Source organism: Cupressus sempervirens, chromosome 1, assembly GCF_028749045.1.
Source record: "Cupressus sempervirens isolate cs-2001-9-10 chromosome 1, ASM2874904v1, whole genome shotgun sequence".
Taxonomy (NCBI): domain Eukaryota; kingdom Viridiplantae; phylum Streptophyta; class Pinopsida; order Cupressales; family Cupressaceae; genus Cupressus; species Cupressus sempervirens.
Window position 1 is genome coordinate 93,120,311 of NC_143118.1, and position 21,460 is coordinate 93,141,770.

The 21,460-nt window shown below is 37.1% G+C and overlaps 1 protein-coding gene across 2 annotated transcripts; it reads right to left on the reverse strand.

The window, feature by feature from the left end:
• Nucleotides 1-747: 747 nt before the first annotated feature.
• On the reverse strand, nt 748-20,770 carry LOC149576383 (glutathione S-transferase DHAR2-like). 2 transcript variants are annotated; one of them, XM_089817085.1, is made up of 6 exons: nt 20,313-20,770; nt 14,805-14,895; nt 14,538-14,681; nt 12,152-12,269; nt 3,867-4,007; nt 748-1,149 (listed from the first exon to the last, which is right to left on the reverse strand). In XM_089817085.1, the coding sequence occupies exons 1-6, from the start codon at nt 20,497-20,499 to the stop codon at nt 1,063-1,065; spliced, it is 768 nt and encodes a 255-aa protein (XP_089673211.1). In that variant the 5' UTR covers nt 20,500-20,770; the 3' UTR covers nt 748-1,062. The 2 variants fall into 2 exon arrangements, with proteins under 2 accessions (XP_089673211.1, XP_089673210.1); XM_089817084.1 differs by lacking the exon at nt 20,313-20,770 and adding an exon at nt 17,308-17,657.
• Nucleotides 20,771-21,460: the final 690 nt, after the last annotated feature.

Below are 21,460 nucleotides of genomic sequence, written 5' to 3' on the forward strand. Positions count from 1 at the left end.
AACTAGTTCACATCGGCTACAATGTGAAACTGGTAGATGGCAAATTCCAAAGGAAGAGTGTGCAAATAGAACGTGTTTATTTTGTAACATGAGAACAGTTGAAACAGAGCAGCACTTTGTCAAGGAGTGTCTAGCTTACAACGACATCAAATCTGGTTATACAAAAATATTGCAAAAAGAAGACTTCAACTATTTATTCGAAGAAAATCAAGTGAAGAGAACAGCGAATTTGATTATCAAACTTCAGAGAAGGAGAGACAAGTTAACCAAAACTTTACAACTGACTAGTTTCACTCCTGACTTGGGAGGGTGATTGCATGGATCCCATAGGCTACTTTAATCTCGTGGACGTCATTAAAATCTATCATATCATATCAATCACAATCCATAATCTATCGTCAAATATCTTACTAATGGAATTATACAAGGAATAGCTCAATATGATTTTCTCACCCTGATTATGATGGCGTAGGGAGTGTTGTACAAATTGGTACAAAAGTCAATTACACAATTTTACAAGGACTTCCAAAATTGATATACCTTTAATTTTAGCAACGATAAATTGCGAAGTTACTAATCACCAATTTCTTATCTTAAGCAGAAGTTGCAAGGAAGAAGCCCAATCAAGTCTCAATACATCAATGTAACAGTTTCATGCCCATTAACTAATAAACAATTAACACTAAGCCTCCCTTTAGCTAAAACCATCAGATTAACATCAACCTCCACTAAATTTTCTCCCTTGGATGCCACCAAATATATCAAACTATCTTATAAAACCCATAAAATAAAAATAGTACATATACACTAATCAAAGTAGACAGGATCTCACAACCTTGTGATAGATATTAGACAATATTATGTTTGTTTATATACAACGAGGTAACATCTCCAAAAGATTGCAATGAAGGTAAGAAACTTGTTTCAGAAACTTGAACTAATTTTAGTAAAAACAGACTAGACAAATTATTACACGCTACTGTACTATATAAAGGTTACATAGTGATTCCACTCCCAAAGACATCATAAATATCAGCTTGCTCTGCTGCTCCCCCTTATAATTTAAGCATGAACCTTCGGCGCCCAGCCCGCAATAACATATTCCTCAGCAGCCTTTGTATGAAGAAATGATTCTCGAGAGAAAAGAGCCTGTAGAGGAAAATGTATACCAATTAGTAATTACATAGAATAAAGTTCCAATGTACAAATAACTGTTGCCGGTGCGGTCTAATTGAAAAGAAAGTGATAACCATTACAGGAAAGCATACACCTGAAAGACACCATATGAACTAACGGGAGAATACTAAAATATAGAGATCCCAAATAGCAAAGAGGGAACAAACTAGAAATCTCTTAAGCCTAAATCATAAATTGCAACTGGACCAATATTATGTTAGCACTTCCAAAGCAACCTAAAAACACTACATTAGTGACATCTAGACATACACATCAAAGACACCAAATGAACTAATGGGAGAATACTAAACTATAGAGATTCCAAATAGCAAAGAGGGAAAAAACTAGAGATCTAGCTCATAAATTGCAACTGGACCAATATTATGTTAGCACTTCCAAAGCAACCTTTAAATATGCATTAGTGACATCTAGCTCGATACTCCTAAGCACGGATGACCAGTAAAAATAGCAATCTAGCATAGAGAATTGCACCGCCAGAAGATGACAGTCGATATAACAGACATTTGCCATCTCTTACCAGCCAACCAGAACGGTTAATACAGTTCTCCATTAAATAGCACATCCTAGCCCACCTTGCAGACACTAAATCATAAATTGCTACTGGACCAATATTATGGTAGCACTTCCAAAGCAACCTCTAAAAACACTACATTAGTGACATCTGGGCCAATACAAATAAGATGCCTACTGCTAAGTAGGTGAACCCCTTATTCAAGGCATCAAACATGAAGTACACAATGTCCTCTGAGCTAAGATTAATATACTTTGCAAGACGAGCATTCCTTAAAAACAAAGATTTGATAAACGTTGGTGACAATAGAATAAGCTGACTAAAGCATATTACCCACGAGTATTAGACTAGACCAACTATGTACAGGAAATCCAAACGGATAGAGTAAAGTCCATGAATTCTAAGCTTTCGATTTAGGCACAATTCACAACTTGCCCCCATATTTCACATAAGTAAACATAACTGAAAGGTAAGGACTGCATTTTGGTTTTGTATCAAAATATAAATGTATGTTGTTTGAACTTTATACCATGTATATTTTAGTCATGTCAACGATGGCCAACATCCCCACAAGATGCAATGCTTAATGACCTATATCTCATGTCTACTGATGACAATCACAAGATGAGCAGCTCCAAACTTAACAGAGAAGAAGACGTGTTCAAATCAATCTGGGGACTACCATGCAGCCCATTCCGGATTGGAATAAATGTATTTAGCTCATGTAAAGCTTTATGGGACACTATTTGTCTAGCAGAGTTAAGCCCATTCTTGATTGGCAATGATTTTAGAACATCTCAGGCTTTTAAGGCTCCTCTGACTGGCAAAAGCTTGCAGTGCGTGTAATGCTTTAAAACTTAAAAGGCCTCCCTTGTCTTGCGAACAATTTCAATGCAAGATAATCATTGCTTATGCAGGAAAGAAGTGTTAAAAAGGAACAGAAACAAAATACTCTAAAACAATGCGTAGAGTAGTAGACTCCAGGGAATGTTTTCATTCAAACTTAATACCAGCTAACACAATTCCATTCAGAATCAGCACAAAAGGGCATGCGATACTAAATATGGAACAATTCTATGACAATAGCAATGGACTTCCTACAACAAACTATGAAAATTCCATGCCCCCATATGAATTGTTATCTAATTTGTGCAGCATACACATATTAGCCTTTGATTGAAGAGTGGAATGTACACCTACCAAATTGACTGTGTGCCCACCTACAAATAGACGTGCACACTTAAACCACAGGTTGGAAACCCGGTTTGAGTTTATGTAGTTATCTTACAAACAAAAAGTCAAATCTCTAAGCTAACAAGTTAGTGACTGCAAGGTCAAACAGGAGAAGCTCCAATGATAAAGAAACATGTCAGTTCAAAAAGAGAAGCCCAAAATTCAAATCCCAAAGAAACATAAATAATAAAAAGAAATTGGGTAAAACACCACATCCAACTCACTGTATCTGGCATCTGCTAGACCCCTGCTGGACAAGGAATGTTGCAAGGCCAATGCAAAGTTGACAGAAATGGTACCTCTCACTTATTTTCATCTGTCATCCTATATGTGGAATTTGCCAAATCAAGGAAAGAATGGTGTCCATCGATAAAAAAGATAATGGAACCCCAAATACATCATTGAAGTAAGGGATTCAAGGTCCACGGCACCGCAAAGAATGATATTAGAGAAAATTTCGTGGTCTTGGAGGCTTACCAAATTTAGTGACAGTGAGCATCACCATTAATTCATGGATATGATGGCTGTAGCTTAAGATTTACTTTGTTAGTCATAGGCTTAATAAGGTTTCTACTTTTCTTGCAAATAAAAATAAGAACATCTGCTATCTCGTTCTTTTGATCTTGGGTATAACATATAGAAGGACAAGGATAATAAGCAATGTCCTGTATGTAGCCAAAGGTTTAACTTACCTAACAGAATGAGCTTAATTATCTAAAAAGAGTATTTAATGGAAGATCATCTCCCATAGAGCACAAAATTCAAAATTACTCCCGAAGAAATATATTTACCCTACTAGAATGGATCTTAAAACATCCAAATAAATTTGTTTTCAATTTTCAAAAATTAATGTAATTGTAAAGAACAAAAGCCATGTGCATAGAATTGACCATTTGTGTCAATATCAGTAAGAGAAAACACATACCTGTATGTAGTTGTGAACACAAGAAAGCTCTTCTGGAATAGACCACTTTTTGAAATGACCCAAAGCAATCTTTAAATGATATAGCTTTGGAGCAAGACTCAGGTCTACTGCCGAAATTTTCTCCCCGTTAATGAATGGTCCCTGCCCAGAAACTTGTAAAATGAGTTTATAGCATGCTTGGAGCAAAATTAAGTCAAAGAAAAGTCAAAGAAAACTGGAAAAAGTTTTTGGGCTAGTCAAATAACATACAATAACTTATATGTAATAAACTACCAATAAGTATATGTAATAAGGATGATAAATGCACATAAGTATATGTAGGTTTTTATGGATATTTCTTGAAGGCACGCTACAATCACATTATACACATTCTTCAAGAATATATATTTCTATGAAGTAGTTTTTAATCTCTCTTTCCAGTGTAAAGAAATGATAGTCTTATCTTAACTTGGCATCATCTTTTGTACACTACTATGCCTTGAAGATAAGGACTTTCTTCCCATCATTTCTTTACCTAGCAACAGTAATCAAGTTCCAATACAGAAGATACAGTAACAATAGTGAAGGCCTAAAATAGACCCAACCTTGACAGTAGGAATGAGTTTCCATGTAAGTTCTTTTTTGCATCAACATCCTAGATAACACTCAGCAGTCCATTGTCAGGATCTGGAAAGAAATATGATCCAATATATTGATACAAAAGACTTGCACAACTAAATCCATAGGAACTGAAAATGAGACCTGCAATTTTTAATATTGTGATTCAAGAACTAGTTGCATCACCTCACGGAGTAACCTTCAGTGGAGAATATCATTTAAGATGTTGCCTCAGCCTATACAAATATCAGAGAATAATATAGTTTACTGTAACACGGCTTTACTCTGATGAATTTATATTTTTAAATAGACAATATCATGTAAGAAGTTGCCTTGGCCTATATAAACACAGCTTACTAAGATGAATTTATGTTTTAAAATGCTCAGGTCAACTTGCACAACATTTTTAAATCAATCCAAATTTTGGATACATGTCTATCATATGACATTTGCATCACCTTAGGGAGTAACCTTGAGTGGACAATATCATTTAAGATGTTACTTCAGCCTATACAAATATCAGACTAATATAGTTTACTGTACCACGGCTTTACTCAGATGAATTTATTTTTTTAAGTAGACAATATCATGTAAGAAGTTGCATCGGCCTATAGGAGATGAGATTAGAGAATTGCTTCATCTTCAGCCACCCACTTTTCAGGGGTCCACAGATGGTTCAGAGGCAGAATCCTTCTTGTTATGTTTGAAGAGATGTTATGGGTTGCGTCCTTATGGGAGCAACCTAAAGGCCCGTTTTGCTATACACCTTTTGAGGATCTGCCTCCAAATGGTGGGATGAGGAGAAGGCTATAGGGGATACTGATATGGACACTCTTACTTGGGATACCTTCCTACAGAGGTTCAGAGAGAGATATTTATCAGAGCATTTCAGGCAGCGAAAGATTGATGAGTTCCATGACTTACAGAAGAGGGGATTGACAATAGCACAGTATGAGAGTAAGTTTTTAGAGCTCCTCCCTTACGTTGACTATATGAGGTATGAGAAGCTCCGGATTAACCGTTTCATTAGAGGTCTTAATCCCTCTATTGCGGGACAAGTTCGCATGGCAGCACCAGTAGGCTTCAGAGCTATAGTGGAAAGGGCACTTATTGCAGAGGATATACACAATAAGGCTCAGGATACCCGTGATAGATCTCAGCGTCAGGGTACTACTCCCTTTCCACCTAGGTCCCAATGGAAGGGAAATCAGCGGCACTCTTCAGGATCTTTTAGGGGCCCCCAGTCACAGCAAGATCAGAGGCAGAAGCCTCCACAGGGATACCAGGGCACTAAGCCCAACCAGAGGCAGGCACAGGGTTCCCATCAGGATCATAGAGCACAAGCCTCTCATACACCTCCAGCACAGACTCAGCAGCCCACTAGAGCTGGTTTTAGTGGATCTACTCGGACAGGGGGACATCAGCAGCCCCGACCTACAGGATTACAGACTCAAACCTGCGGACCTTGTTATTTTTGTGGTGGCATGGGTCACATTGCGAGGGATTGTCCACATAGACAGAGGGTAGCTGCATCTAAACCAACAGTGGGTGACATGGGATGTTCTCACAAGGTATTCGCAGCAGTTGATGACAGACAGGCTGAGCATCAGGCCACAGTGATAGAGGCTGCTAGTATTATTGGTGGTAGTAGCATATCTATATTGTTTGATCCAGGAGCTACTGATTCTTTTGTATCACCATTAGTAGTGGAGCATTGTAGGCTGGTGGCAGTTAAGCAGGATATTAGCTAGGATGTAGAGTTAGCCTCAGGTGCTAAGGTATTGGTTAGTTCCATGGTCGAGAATTGTCCTATTCAGATTGGGGATATCATTACTTGTGCAGATCTACGTATCACCCCCTTGGGATCATATGATGTAGTCCTTGGTATGGATTGGCTATGTGCTCACCATGCCAAGGTGGATTGTAGGAAGGAGGTGGAGTGTAATGATGATCACGGTACACCTATAGTGATTTCAGGCATTCAGAGAGCTGTGTCCCTCCGCATGATCTCCGCTATGCAACTTAAGCGATGTATGAGGAAAGGGTGTCAGTTGTATGCTATTACCATTAATGATCCTGAGGGAAAGGAGAAAGAGCCACATTTTGAGGATTACCCAGTGTTACAAGAATTTAGAGATGTATTTCCTTCTAAATTACTGAGTATGCCTCCACCCAAGACAGTGGATTTCCATATTGATTTGGTTCCAAGGGCCCAACCGGTATCTAGAGCTCCATATAGGATGACTACTAATGAGCTCAATCAGCTCAAGATTCAGCTGGAAGAACTCTTGGAGAAGGGGCACATTCGTCCTAGTGTCTCACCATGGGGAGCACCAGTTGTCTTTGTCAAGAAGAAGGATGGATCCTTGAGGTTGTGCATAGTTTACCGCCAGCTTAATAAGCTAACCATTAAGAACCGTTATCCACATCCTAGAATTGATGACTTATTTGACCAGCTTCAAGGTGCTTGAGTGTTTTCAAAAATTGATCTGAAGTCAGCTTATCACCACTTGAGGATTGTGGAGAGTGACATCCATAAGACTGCTTTCCACACGAGATATGGGCATTATGAGTTTACAGTGGTTCCTTTCGGTCTCACTAATGCCCCATCTGTATTCATGAGCCTTATAAATAGAGTATTTCGTACATTCTTGGATAGATTTGTGGTAATATTCCTGGATGATATATTGGTCTATTCACAAAATGAGCAAGAACATGAAGAACATTTGAGACAAGTCCTTCAGTGCTTGAAGGATAATCAGTTGTATGCCAATTTGCCGAAGTGTTCTTTCTTCTACACAGAGATTAGCTACCTAAGTCATGTGATATCAAGTGATGGGATCTCAGTTGACCCATCAAAGATTAGAGCCATTATAGACTGGCCAGCACCAACATCAGTTACAGAAGTCAAGAGCTTTATGGGGTTGGCTGGCTACTACAGGAGTTTTGTTGAGGGTTTCTCCAGAATAGCTCATCCTATTACTTCTTTCCAGAGGAAAGGGAAGAAATTTGAGTGGACAGAAAAATGTGAGAGAGCTTTTCAAGAGCTCAAGAGGGCCCTCACTAGTGCTCCTATTCTTGCAATACTTGATCCCTCTGCAGACTTTGTAGTGTATCTTGATGCATCATTGGATGGGTTAAGGGCAATACTCATGCAAAATGGTCGAGTTATAGCCTATGAGTCTAGGAAACTTAATACTCATGAACTCAATTATCCTACTCATGACCTTGAGCTTGTGGCAATAGTAGATGCCTTGGTTAGATGGCGCCACTTCCTTTTGGGACACCATTTTGAACTCCACTCAGATCATCATAGCCTTCAATATATTTTCTCTCAGCCGAACCTTAATGCTCGACAAAGGAGATGGATGGAGTTTTTATGTGACTATGACTTTAATGTACACTACATCAAGGGGAAGGAGAATGTGGTTGCAGATGCCTTAAGTTGGAGACGCCATGAGTTGTCATCCATGGTCACCAGCACAAATTTGAGGGGAGAATATTGCAGCACTTACCAGATAATGATTTTTATAGGGATGTGTGTCAGATGATTGGATCTCAGAGGGCCCTTCAGGGGAGGTTCTCCAACTATGTGTTAGAGTCTGATGGACTTCTACGTCCCCGAGGGTGCATTTATGTACCTTCTACTGGAGGATTGTGTGATTTTATTATTCTTGAGGCTCATAGGGCACCTTATGCAGCACATCCAAGGGTTAGGAAGTTGCACGCAGACTTGAGACGACTCTATCATTGGCCCGACATGAGGATGCATATTGCAAGGATAGTTGCTAGATGCCTAGAGTGCCAGAGGGTTAAGGCAGAACATGGACATCCTGGTAGGTTACTTTATCCTCATGAGATTCTAGAGTGGAAGTGGGATGTTATTTCTATAGATTTTATTGTGGGTCTTCCTATGTCTTCTCATCGTCACGATGCCATCGTGGTGATAGTTGACACATTGACCAAGGTGGTCCACTTCTCACCTGTATGTACCACTTTCACTGCTCCTATAGTAGCACAAGTATTCATGCGAGACATTGTGAGACTCCATGGCATTCCTCGCAAGATTATTTCTAATAGAGACTCTATATTTACCTCCTCCTTTTGGAGAGAGTTACAGGGAGCCTTGGGGACTAAGCTTAAATTGAGCACAGGATACCATCCTCAAACAGATGGGCAGACTGAGAGAGTTAACCAAGTACTAGAGGACATGTTGCGCATGTATGTGATGGATAATCAGGTTAAATGGGAGGAGTATTTGCATCTAGTAGAGTTTGCCTTAATATTGGGCACCATTCTTCTTTGTGCATGCCACCTTATCAGGCCCTATATGGCAAACCTTGCAGGACACCATTAAGTTGGGATAGGATTGAGGACAAGGTAACAGTTGGACCACAAATTGTCAAGGATATGGAGCAGCAAGTCATATTGATCAAGCAATGTCTCAGGGAAGCTCAAGACCGACAGAAGAAGTATGCTAATACCCATAGGACAAATCGAGCCTTTATGGTGGGAGATAGAGTATTTCTGAGAGTGCGTCCGCACAAGAGTCCAATCCGTTTTGGAAAGGGCTCTAAGCTTGCTCCTCGATTTGTTGGGCCATTTGAGATTTTGGAAAGGATAAGACCAGTTGCTTATCGCTTAGCCTTGCCACCTAGCTTATCGCACATCCACGATGTTTTTCATGTTTCTTCCTTGAGGAAGTATATTTATGATGCATCTCATGTTATAGATTGGAGTTCTATGCAGGTAGCACCAAATGGCCAACTATCCCTAGAGCCCATTCGCATACTAGCCCGCAGGACCCTTCAGCTTCGAGGCAGAGAAGTGGACCAGGTTAAGGTCCAATGGGATTGCTATGATGAGGTCACTGCCACATGAGAGGACACAATGCAGATGCGACGTGACTACCTTTATCTATTTGATGAACTCCAGGAGGAAGTTCATGCCTAGGGGGGGAGGATGTCATGTTTTGCCCCGACCATCATAGCACTACTGACATTTTGTTTCTTTTGGACTATGGTAGTTAAACTCTGGATGACGCATTATTACCTCCTATGGACATTGATATTTTGATCCTTAGACTATTTGATTTCATGTTATGTTATTGGGATATTGATACCTATATCATTAAGCTATATGATAATTCCTTATGATGTTATTAGGACACTAATATTCTAATTATTTTTCATGATGTTATTTAGATATGCTTACTTACCTTCTTGATGATCCATATGTCCTGATTAAGGCTTATGTTATATTCAAGTGAATGTTTGATTTTTGAATTGTGGTTTCTATATGGTGCTAGATTATCATGTCTTACCATATTGAGAGTAACATTAAGAATTCATGTATCATTTATAGGAATAAACTAGAATTGTACACTTATATTATATTTGATGCATTGCTTAATGTAGATTAATTCCATACTTTTCTTTAAGAATAAATGATTGTAATGTTTTATTATCTAGGCTAGAGAATTGCTACAAATGTGAAGTGTGTAATGTAATATGAATTGAAATACATATTTCATATTAGTTGTGTTCTTCGTGGACGATAGAATCTATGTGATTTATATTTATGTTATCATTTTATCACCTTATTTTTGGACTACTGATATTTGCAACAAGTGTGCAGGAAAGAAGCCCATGGGTTTATGGAGAACCTTGCTAGGTGTTTGAAAAACCAAGGTTAACCCTAAGGAGGGTATAACCTTTTTACCCTTGTATTTTATTTGTAAAACCCATTTGTGTGTATTATTGTGATTTTATAAAAGAAAATTTGATTTTTTTGATGGCTTGCCAAGTGTGTTGTGTGTGTTGTGGTGTCACTTGACACATGGTCTCTTTTGTAGCATGCTTAGTGAGATGGTAGGTAGTTGAGTGAACCAAGGAGTGGTTTGGTAGGATTTTTTTTCCCTAGGTGTATTTATGGGTCCAAGAGGGATGTTTTCCATGTTAGGTCGAATGCACACCTTTTGTGAATTTCTAGGAGGTTTACACCATACCTAGGGGTAGTTAGAGGCCTTATTTTAAAGCCCGTATGATATACCTAAGGGGTAGGGGCATTTTTAAGTATTATAAGCTTCCCTAGGCATTGAAAAGAGCACCCAAAATTGTGGATTCTCAAGTTGGCCGAATTTGGAAACTTAAGCATGAAAAAAAAACATTCTAGGGGGAGAGTTTTGGGAGATCTAAAAATCTAAGTGGGGGTAATTTGGGAGAAGAAAAAAAAAACAAAGAGAAGAAGACAGCTTAGGAAGAGGATTGCTGGTAAAAAGAGAGGGAGCTCAAATTAGCTTGGAAACCAGGTTGGTAACCTTATGTACCCTTGCTATGAAAGCTTGCTGTCAAGTATGTCATTTTTATTGTTTTATGCATGTGAGTTTTCTGTAATGTAGTTGTAATATGGTGAGTTGTAATGTTGTGTTGTGTAAGGTTGAGGGATTATGTTTTAGTTTTGGTGTATGGGTGTATTGTGATTTACTTTGTGTTGTGAATTCATGTGTTCTTGTTGCAGTTTTCTGTTTTGGCTGTGACAAGGTGAGTCTCATTCCTTAAGAGGGAAAGAGTGCCTTGTGAGGGTAAGCGGTGCATAGGGAATGTGTTGGGTGAGAGTCTCTCTTTGTGTAGGAGAGGGATGCCATATGGGTGTTATGGGCCCCATATGCCACCTTGCTGGAGTTATAAGTGTTGTAAGGATGCCATGTGAGGGCATGTATGTGTTGTTGAGTTGCCTTGTGAAGGAATGTGTATAAAATGTATAGCCTAGTGAAGGCAACATTCATTTTCCACCCTTACCCCTTGAGATGGATCTACATGTGATCCAAGTGGTCTACCTTGGTTGGGAATTTTTGTGGTTTTATTTGTGAACTGTAAAATGAGTGAACAGTTTTATAATGTGAGCATTGTGCTGTAAACAGTTGTTAGTGATGTGCGTCCACCTAGTCAAGGTTCTCCCAGCTCGGGGGTGGCCTTGAAAAGGCCTAAGGTTGGGAGGAGAGTACCATGGACTTGTTGGTGTGTGTTTTATTGCAGGTCGTTGTCTATGGATTTGAAGACTTGAAGAGAAGAAGGATGTTGTCTTATTTTCATGTGTAACAAAAGCATACTTACATGTGAATTCTTATTGTATTAAGGAGAATCACCCTTGGGTAACCCCCAGTCTTGTGTTATATGACAGCTTGTAAGCTGGAAATTGTATAAGTGGACTGTACTTGTTAATATGTTGTTACATTCAGTGATTAAGTGATTAAAGAAATTTAAATGCCATGCACTATTCTATAGTAGATAGAAATGAGTAAAGTTGTTATATTTTGTTTCTAAAACTATTCTGAAAGAAAGTGTGTGTATCTCCATTGAATTTGCTACTTTGAGTTATTAAGACATTCTATTCTAATTTCAAATAATATTCTGGTTGGAAGGAATTAAAGTGGTTAGTGAAGTTAGTTAAATGTATTATAGTAACGTACATCAATATTGTAGATGAAGGAACAGAAAAAAGAAAAAAAAAATGCTTTCTTTTAAAAAAAAAAAAATTTACATTTGCTGGTTTCTTTGACCGTAATAACCTGGTGCACTACACAGCTCTACTAAGATGAATTTATATTTTAAAATGTTCAGGTCAACTTGCACAACATTTTTAAATCGATCCAAATTTTGAATGCATGTCTATCATATGACACTTACATTAGTTTTCAGGTGTTCATCCAAGGCACGCAACTCATTCAATAAGGCCTGCTCTGTACCGTCATTAGGGTCATGACTTTTCAAAAAGGCAATGAATGTTGAGAAAATCTTTGACCCACTACATCAACAAGCATGCAAGAGAATCATTAGAGATCCAACAAAAACCTTAATCCAACATAAATAAGTCTTAAGATGCTAGCGTACTTAGAAAATAGCAAATACAAGTGCACTTGTGTGAATACCAAATCATTAGAGATCCAACAAAAACCTTAATCCAACATAAATAAGTCTTAAGATGCTAGCGTAATTGGAAAATAGCAAATACAAGTGCACTTGAGTATGAATACCACATGATTCTTATTCTCAACAAGAATCAAATGCATGAAAAATATATTTTCTAATTCCTAGACTGCCTGGTAAAATGGAAAAAATACCTTAAATGTATGCCCTAAAAATCCTTATAGCCCAAGACCTATTTATTTTCAAAACTTTACCACCATCATAAAAAGATCAAACGTTTAACTTTATAGTATATACCACAAAAGGGAATATGAACAATAATGCAAAACATAAATTACACAGCATATTTTACTTCATTTCGCAGATACTTCCACTCTCTCGATTATAACTTTGCTTTGTCTCTAATAAAACCTATGACCTACAATATTAGTCCTCTAGTCCTATTTTTCAGTCGTGGCTTGGGGCCAAGTCGAATTAGACATTTTCAGATTTTTCCTTACTCTGTGGATTAATGCTGAGGGATATTCTTTTCCCTATTATTATTGCCAAGTTAGGTTTTGGAGCAGCGGTGTTAGGGTTGAAGGGTTGAGAGCTATATTATTACAATAGAAGGAAATGTTTGGGGACTTTTTCAATACAATTTTATATTATCTTTGGTCTGCCACCAGAACTCTATGCTAAGGATGCAAATCCTGAGCATCAAGCCTTGGACACTACTCCAAGCAAACAGTTTTAGTTGCTGCATGCATGCTACAGTGGTATACATATAGATTGGGTTTCAGTTTCAGAATCACAGTCTGCCATTGTTGAGTATTCGTTCATGCATAGCTGCTATGAAAAATGAGGGGTTCCAGACCAGATTTTGGTATTCCTCGACTGTCCAATAAGAATCAAATAAAAATGCTCTCAATACCTTACTTTTGCAATTATCAGTTTCTGCATATATGATTTGATTTGTAAGGTCCTGATTTATTTGTGAAAAGAAATTAGTCACAGGCTTGTTTGATCTATTTTTTATTAATATGTTTCAAGCTGACAATATTTTCAATATAATACCCTAGCTGGGCTATTTCAGTGGTATCAGAGCTCATAAATCTTGCCAGCTTGTGGGGTTTCTTCTGCTTTTTGGTTGCATGTCTCTGTAACAGGGTTCTGTGCACTCCAGAGGGGCTGATACTCATAGATATAATACAAGGAGCAGTTCTGGGCAACAGGAATCAGTAGAAATCACTTCATCTGAAGCATGAATGAAAGAGAGAAGGAATGGAAGCCCTACTAGTGGGTTAAACACTCAGCTAAATGATTTTTTTGACAATATTTGCTCAACCACAACAGGTGATGCAACAATTTCAAGCACAGATGTTAAGAGATAATTGTGCACGATCAAGGAGTTCAAGTAGCCATCATGGTAGAGGAGAAGCAGGACACAGAAATCATAACATAACTGCCTCTAATGTGGTTAGAACAGTGGATACAATATCTGATCAAACATTATATCATCAATTTATACCACAACAGAATGATAGAGAAACCCCTATGAAAGCAGACAAAGAAGAAACCCACATCACATTTGATGGTGTGACTGCACATGATGAGTATATGCAGTTGCCAGCTGACATAAGGCAGCTAATGAACTTGGATCAATTCATGAACCAGAGTACGGACAAGATTAGAAATCGCTTAGAGAAGGAACATGACACCAGTTTCATCCCCTATTAGGAATATTAATTACACTCAAACATGGCTTTTATGCCAAATGTGTTTTGGAATTGATATTGAACTTTTAGATCCAAATAGAAGTTCTAGCATTAATGACTATTATGAGAGAACAAAGTATAAACTAAATTTTACTTTTGGATTAATTATAGAAAAGATTTCAAAATTGGTATTTCACAATTGCATGCAATTATGAGCTTATATTCTGTTTTGCAGAAGCTGGACGCACAATGTTATTTTTTGTCAACTAGTAAATGTTAGCAAGATTAACTTCATCATATATACATATCTTGAAGATCTGCAACATCCCATCATTTCTAACCTTCGTATTAAACTTGCATCAGAAATTTAATACTAAATTAGACAGAGGAATTACAAGGAATGATATATTTAATAAAGATGTAACTGCAAACAGGATTTTTAAGCATACACTGATGCCTTCTCAGGCGGTGTTGCCAAAGATGGCTCAGGATATTTCTCCTCCAATATCTGGGTGATAACATCAGAATCTGGAATCCACTTGTCATCGATCTTCACAAGAGGAACTTTTCCTTCAGGACTAATTTGTAAAAACCTGTTTACCACTATCATAAGATTAGCCCCATAAACTTGTAAACATGCTGGTGAAATTGCTTACACATACATTTCCCAACCAAAGGCCAAAAAACAAAACTGTGCATAAAGATTGATGAATTACCAGTCTGGCTTATCACTGAGATTTATCAACTTCGTGTTGTATGGGATATGTTTTTCCTCCAAAGTCAGCAAGACCCTCTGAGTAAATGGACCTGCATTCATTTAAATTAAATAACTTAAAAACTCAAAACCTACATGTTCCAAAAGCCGCAAGAATACCACACAGAACCAGGGTCTTTATCATGTATAAAATAGAACAAAAACAAAACATGCTGTCAATAACACACTATCAGCACTACCTATCAACTATGCTTGTGTTTCCAAAAAACTTTTCTTTTATTTACAATTTATAAAGTAAATTACCTCGTAAATAAAATAATGTTTTTTAACTAAATAACTGTGTAACACCAGTACTGGGGTACGTTGGGACAGCAGGGCAGCGACACTAGTTTCCAGGATGGAGTGACAATGGGCCTCATTTTCAAGACAGTGGGGGAACAGCCAGAGGACAGCAGCAAGGGGAGGATGGGGTAGGGAGGGGGGTATTGTATAGTATTCATACAACACTTGAAATGCTAGTTATGAAATGATATTTCATTATAACATACCAAATTAAAATACGTGAACATAGAAAAATTACAACATGAACTAGATCCATTGAACATTCAACATAGTAACATAGTACATACCCTATGGTAACATTCAAAAATCAAATTTTAAATAGAAATCCAAGTATCCAACCCAGCTACGGCATGGTTGTCGAATTGTGAAGGTGGGACAGGGGCATGGTTACGTAATGGCAGAGGTGGGGGTACTCGGGTACTCCAAGTACCTGGGGACGTCTCACGGATGGGTGCTTCAAGGTTAGTGAGGAGTGTGAGTCCCCGCGTTTCACTGCTAAATAATATATATAGTAGATCACCTCATCAGTAAAATAAGTACATGATAAAATAAGTAGATGAATCTAAAAGCCAGGTTACAAGGAAAGATGCCTCTGAAAATCAGAACTTAAAAGATATTGCCCTAACAGGAAACGACAGCATTTTTATTTGTTTTAACACTACAAAGAAAAAAAAACCCAAACGCTGCTTGAAGAATCTTATCTTCCCTAAGCTGGACCAAACACTAGCTTGTTTTGATTATTCAGAAAAGCATACAGGAAAAACCCTCATGTATAGAGAAACGTTGCGAGTGTTTGTTACTAGGAAGTCTCCAGCATAGCTCAAATTAGTCTACTTGTGTTAGAAAAGTTATTTTGTATTAGTTTATGTACATACTGCAGATAAAACCCTTGTGTCAAAAATATCATTGTAAATGACCAGTTTGCTTCTTTTTTAAAATTGTAAGGACAAAACCCTCGTCCAAAATATCGTTGTAAATGCCCAGTTTGCTTTAAAAAAATTGTGAAGACAAAACCCTCGTGTCCAAAAAGTTACTATATATAATGTTAATAAGAAAGCTCTTGGAACGACCTCTTCTTCCGATAAGATATGAATGGCAAAGTTTTGTTATTAAAAAAGTGTCAAGAACCTTTGCCCCCAGAATTGCAGTGAAAGCCTGCTTAGCTTGGGAAAAGAATGCGGAGACACAACCCTGTATCCAAAGAATTGTGATATAATGATGAAAAGAAGACTCCTAGAATGACCCCTCGTTGCAAGAAGGCTTGAGCATGGCCTAGGTTCAAAGTGAAAAACAACTTCTAAAAGCTTAAGGGAGTGACCTAAACTTGAAGCTGAATAGCACCAAAAAATTACATCACACAAGTACAATGCCAAATTTTACAATGATCACACAAATTATCAACCAAAGCATCCAACAATGGATTTCTAATTTTCTTCCTTTTAATTTAGTGTCAGGGATTGTGGCGTAGTTAAGAATCCAAATTTCATGAATAAGTGGAATGCTGAATGAACCCTAACGACTTACTCAGCTCAACTAAGCAAGAGTTCCCACGAAATACAAGAGAAAATACCTTAAACCTGTATAACTATCCAATCCAACATTTGGATTTCAATATTCCTGATCTACTGTACCTAGAATAGTATATATTACTTGAGTCGCCTGATTAATATAACAGAGTTCATCTTATCCTGATGAAGGAACAGGAGTATGATTCGTAACCTTGCTTTAAAAAATCACAGGGTACATACAATTCGCAGACTGAAATCCTATTACCGCTGTATACGACTTACTTACTCAAGAATCTATAAGCGTACACATGACTTACAAACAAAGTCTTAAGGGAACTCTGTTGCAATGTTTAATGGGAGTTTCTCAGCACCCAAATTCGACAACCCCCATCTGTAGGAAAAACCATTGACTGCAACAACTATAGGATAAATGTGCATAACCCATCTAGGCTTACACCACACAACGTTAAAAATTGGAGGCACAAAACCTCATCCACCAATTAATTACTTTTTAAGCAGATTGACTTTACAAAAGAATCTTGGAATCATTGGTCCTTCACAGGCTTCAAACCAGGGTGTTGAGCTCGTGATTATTAAAAATGCCCCAAAACAAAATAAGGAATAGCGGTGGCATTTAAGAACAATATAACATACAGTCCCCAGGTTTATCTGGTAACCCTGTAGCAGCTTTAACACAGACATCCAAAGCCTCTGCCATTTGAGCAACCACAGATCGAAACCTGACTCGTCCACACAATTTCCTGCGCGAGAGGCCAATGTGAGGTTTAACAGGTAAACTCTTCGCGAAACTAACAGCCGATTTAGCTGTGATTAAAGCCATGCAAAACGGTCAGTTTACATCAATATATAGTCTCCGAGCGTTGAAATTAAGCAATATATGTACTAAAACGTAAAGTGGACGGGAAAAGAGATCGGTTTGAAATATAGGAAGAAAAATATGTGGAACCATGATATGCACACAATTTGGAACGCGGGGAAGGCATGACAAATGGCGAGTATTACTTCCATCATATACGTCATTTTGTATGACTTTTTGTATTGCTTTTTTAATGGGTAGTTTGGCGTTTGATTAAACATAACCTTGTGAATTTGTAATTGTAATCCCATAATCCATTCATTTGATATCTGGTTTGGAGATTAGCCTTACGTTTACTGGTGACTGAAAATCACCAGTGAGTCAAATCCGTATTGCATATACCTTTTTCATTTTTTAAATACTATTTTTAGTTCTATATTTCAAGACATATTTCGTTAAGGGAATAAAGCAGAAAACAAGATAGCAAATGTCAAGCATGCGAAAGGGACGTCAAATTTTGTTAAGAGCGTTATAATACATTTACTTCAATTTTTAGTAAAGGTTTTATATTGGGTTTATTAATATCAATTTATTAATATATCATCTTGAATTTCTTTATTAATTTTATAGATTTATATTAAGAGTGAAAGATATGTAATTTATTAAATTATTTAGCATATAATTTTGATCTACTTTTTGGAAAAAAAAATTATTTGAATAAAACTTCATAATGGGAGCTTACAAAATAAATGAAAAGCTTTATTTATATTTATTTAATTTTAATAATGACAAAATTCATAATCCCCTGACATTCACATCTAATCATGATTATTTTGAAAAAGAACAGTAACAAATAACATGACCTTATATAATCTTCTTACTTATTCTTTATTTACATATACAAACATATACTTCCACTTACTTACATCTATACAATTTATTTTTTTACATATCTATACATATCTTAATTCATACATGTATTGAGTTTGAAAAAAAAAGTCAACTTTAACTATTTAATCCTTTTAATTTTAGAATGAAACTTAGTGTGTGATGTTTAAATCCATTAGACTACACTAACCAAATATATATTTTGTATATTTTAATACAATAAAACAGTGCAAAAAAATTATATATAACATTTAAAAAAACTGATGTCACATATTTTTCCAAATATTAACCTTGAACAATATCCCAAATATTGTTTAATCACATATCACCACAGCTTATACTACACCTTAAATACAAAACTTAACGCAAGGGAAACTTCGCCCTCAATAGAGATCAGAGGAGAACCTGAAAAATTAATAAGTATGCTACCTTTCATATCATGGCATGCAGCACACAGAAAAGGATATCAGGATTTGCTTCATGGAGGAAACATTGGCAGTCTATGCTGTTTAACTTTTGGATGATTTTGTGTGAAGTTTGACATTATATTTTCACATAGCTGATCTAGTTCTAGAACATTGAGTAAAAACATCCATTTTTACATTCAAATATGCACTGTATATGTACTGCTCTTAATCCAGTTTTATCCCTTATTTTTCAGATAGTCTCAATACTATTAACTGAAAATTCCTGATAGAATGACCAAGCCACAAAATAAAGAGAAATGCGATCCCATTAACATTGTCTATGCCTACCTATTCCGTGGCAAAAACACTAATCCACATACCTACCCAAGCTTTACGGAAAAGATTATCTTAAAAGGAAGTACAGAGTAATGTTAATGGAAGTTTCGAAGCACCCAAGTTCAAGTCTCGTTAACTTTGTCCATGCCTACCCATAGAGTTCACCCTACACAATATTCACAAATTAACAGGATTCATCATTCAAGTTCAAAGCCCCCAAAAATAAAGCAGCCCATGACCCCCAACAATAATGTGATATAGTGGAGAATAGCCCATCTGATCATACACCACACAACCTCATAAGAGGCAAATAGCCTCACCTACAAATTGATTTCCTTTAAGCCAAAATCCTCTCAAACAAGGTACGTTACCATTCATTCTGCCTCTTAGGCTTCAAAGGGATGAGGAGAAAAACAAAAAGCCCACAAGAATAGAATACTGACTCCAAGCTTACTTAGCAGCAGCACAGACATCTAAATCGGGGTACAAAAACCACGGAATAGAATGAAATACAATCCCATGGACATCATCCGTACTCCATAGCAAGTAAAAAAAGACAGAAAAGATGTTAAAAAGGGTTAATTTTTTAATGTTAAGAGGATCTGAGAAAGAACCCAAGTTCAAATTTCGTGAAAGTTGTCCATGTCTACTTACTCCATACCAAATATAGTCCACAAGCCTACCAATAAGAAGATTTTTCAAACAACTCGCGCTGAAATCTTTGTCACCTCTTCCAAACAGATTAATAGGATTTTTGAAAGAACCCAAGTTCAAATCTCATGAACTTTGTCCATATTGACCTACTCCGTATCAAATATAATCCACAGGCCTACCCTATAGTTATAGATTAAGAAGATTTTTCAAATAACCCACGCTGAAATCTTGCAAACTTTGTCACCTAGAATTTTTCAAAGAGCACAAGTTCAAATATCCTGAGCTTTGTCCATACACACCTCCCTATCTAATTTTAACAGAATAACGTGGATTTTTCAAAGCATCCGAGTTTAAAACCACGGCGCAGTAAATAAATCATAACCCCAACACTAACGAGGTACATTGAGTATAACCACATAACCAAGGCAGCACACAATCCCAAAAGATTCAAATAACCTAATTTCCTTTGAGCAGAGATACTTCCATTAAAGCTGCATTGAAGGAAAAAAACAAAATAAAAGCCCATACTGGAAATTTTTAAAAAGATAATAACATACAGTCTCCAAGCTTATCCGGTGCGCCCACAGCAGCCTTAGCACAGATATCCAAAGCACCCGCCATTGTAGCGACCACGGTCCGAAACCCACTTCGCCGAGAAAACTGATTACGCGTTAAGCCAATGTAGGGCTTTACAGGCACAACTTTAACAAAACCAACAGCCGATGTTGCAGCAAATATTGCCATGTACAAATGGGTATTTAATACAAATATATAGAAGCTCCTCGTGTTTAAGTTAAGCAATATTGCATTTAATATTACTTTATTTGTCTTCAATCAAATCAAAGCAAATGATTGTGAGGAGTGAAGAAAGAGCACCCCAATGTTTCACCTGTGAAAGCAAGCGATAATGGTCTCTGATGTTGTATGACATAATACGGTCCCGGAGACAGGGAAGGATGTGGCTTTTCATCATGTGCGTCCGGACTACACATGAAATGAGAATGGGAATGAGAATGTTGTAGAAGAAAAAATGTGTGGACATGAAATGCACACGATATAGGAAATAAAAAATTGTTGCTTTGGGTTTTTTATTAGGTGTTTTTAAGGGTGCCCGGTTCATGGAGGTGCTTCCTAAAAATATATTTTAAAGATAAAGATAAATTTAAAGCGGGAGGTCTCATGAATCTTTAAGTTGAATTTATGTTTAAAAGTTTAACCTCTACAATTTGTGGAAGGTGACGGTCTCATGAATTGCATTGTTAAGGGTGTGGTCCCATGGAGGGGAGCTTCCTAAAAAAAAATTCCACATTTTTTAGGATTTTTATAAAGTGGGAGATCACATGAATTTTCTATTGGAGTTATTTTAAAAAGTTTAAGCCCCATAATTTATGGAAGAAGTGTTCTCATTATTTTTATTTTTATTTTTATTTCAACATATTCAATTCACTTACTAAATAAATAATAATGTTTAAAAAAATATTGATAGAAATTGAAATTTGGTATATGATTGACAAGTGGAACAAGAAAAGCCTAAGCTGGTGGGGCAATTTCTAACCCTTCATCTTTTGCACCAGCTTAATTCTACACCCATTTGAGGAGAAGATTCCAATTAATTCCGTAGCAAACTTTTTTTTTGCTTCATAGGGCCACCCACTCCACAAAAATAAATACTGCAGCCCCCCTCATGGGACCGCATCCTAATTTA

What these genes read in the sequence shown, in the direction of transcription:
- LOC149576383 (XM_089817085.1), bottom strand. Translation starts at nt 20,499, where the DNA reads ATGGCAATATTTGCTGCAACATCGGCTGTTGGTTTTGTTAAAGTTGTG. An exon ending in CCGCCTGAGAAGGCATCAGT is followed by an intron (nt 12,270 to 14,537) that starts GTATGCTTAAAA and finishes TTGTTGATGTAG; the next exon opens with TGGGTCAAAGATTTTCTCAA. An exon ending in GTGTTCACAACTACATACAG is followed by an intron (nt 1,150 to 3,866) that starts GTATGTGTTTTC and finishes TTTCCTCTACAG; the next exon opens with GCTCTTTTCTCTCGAGAATC.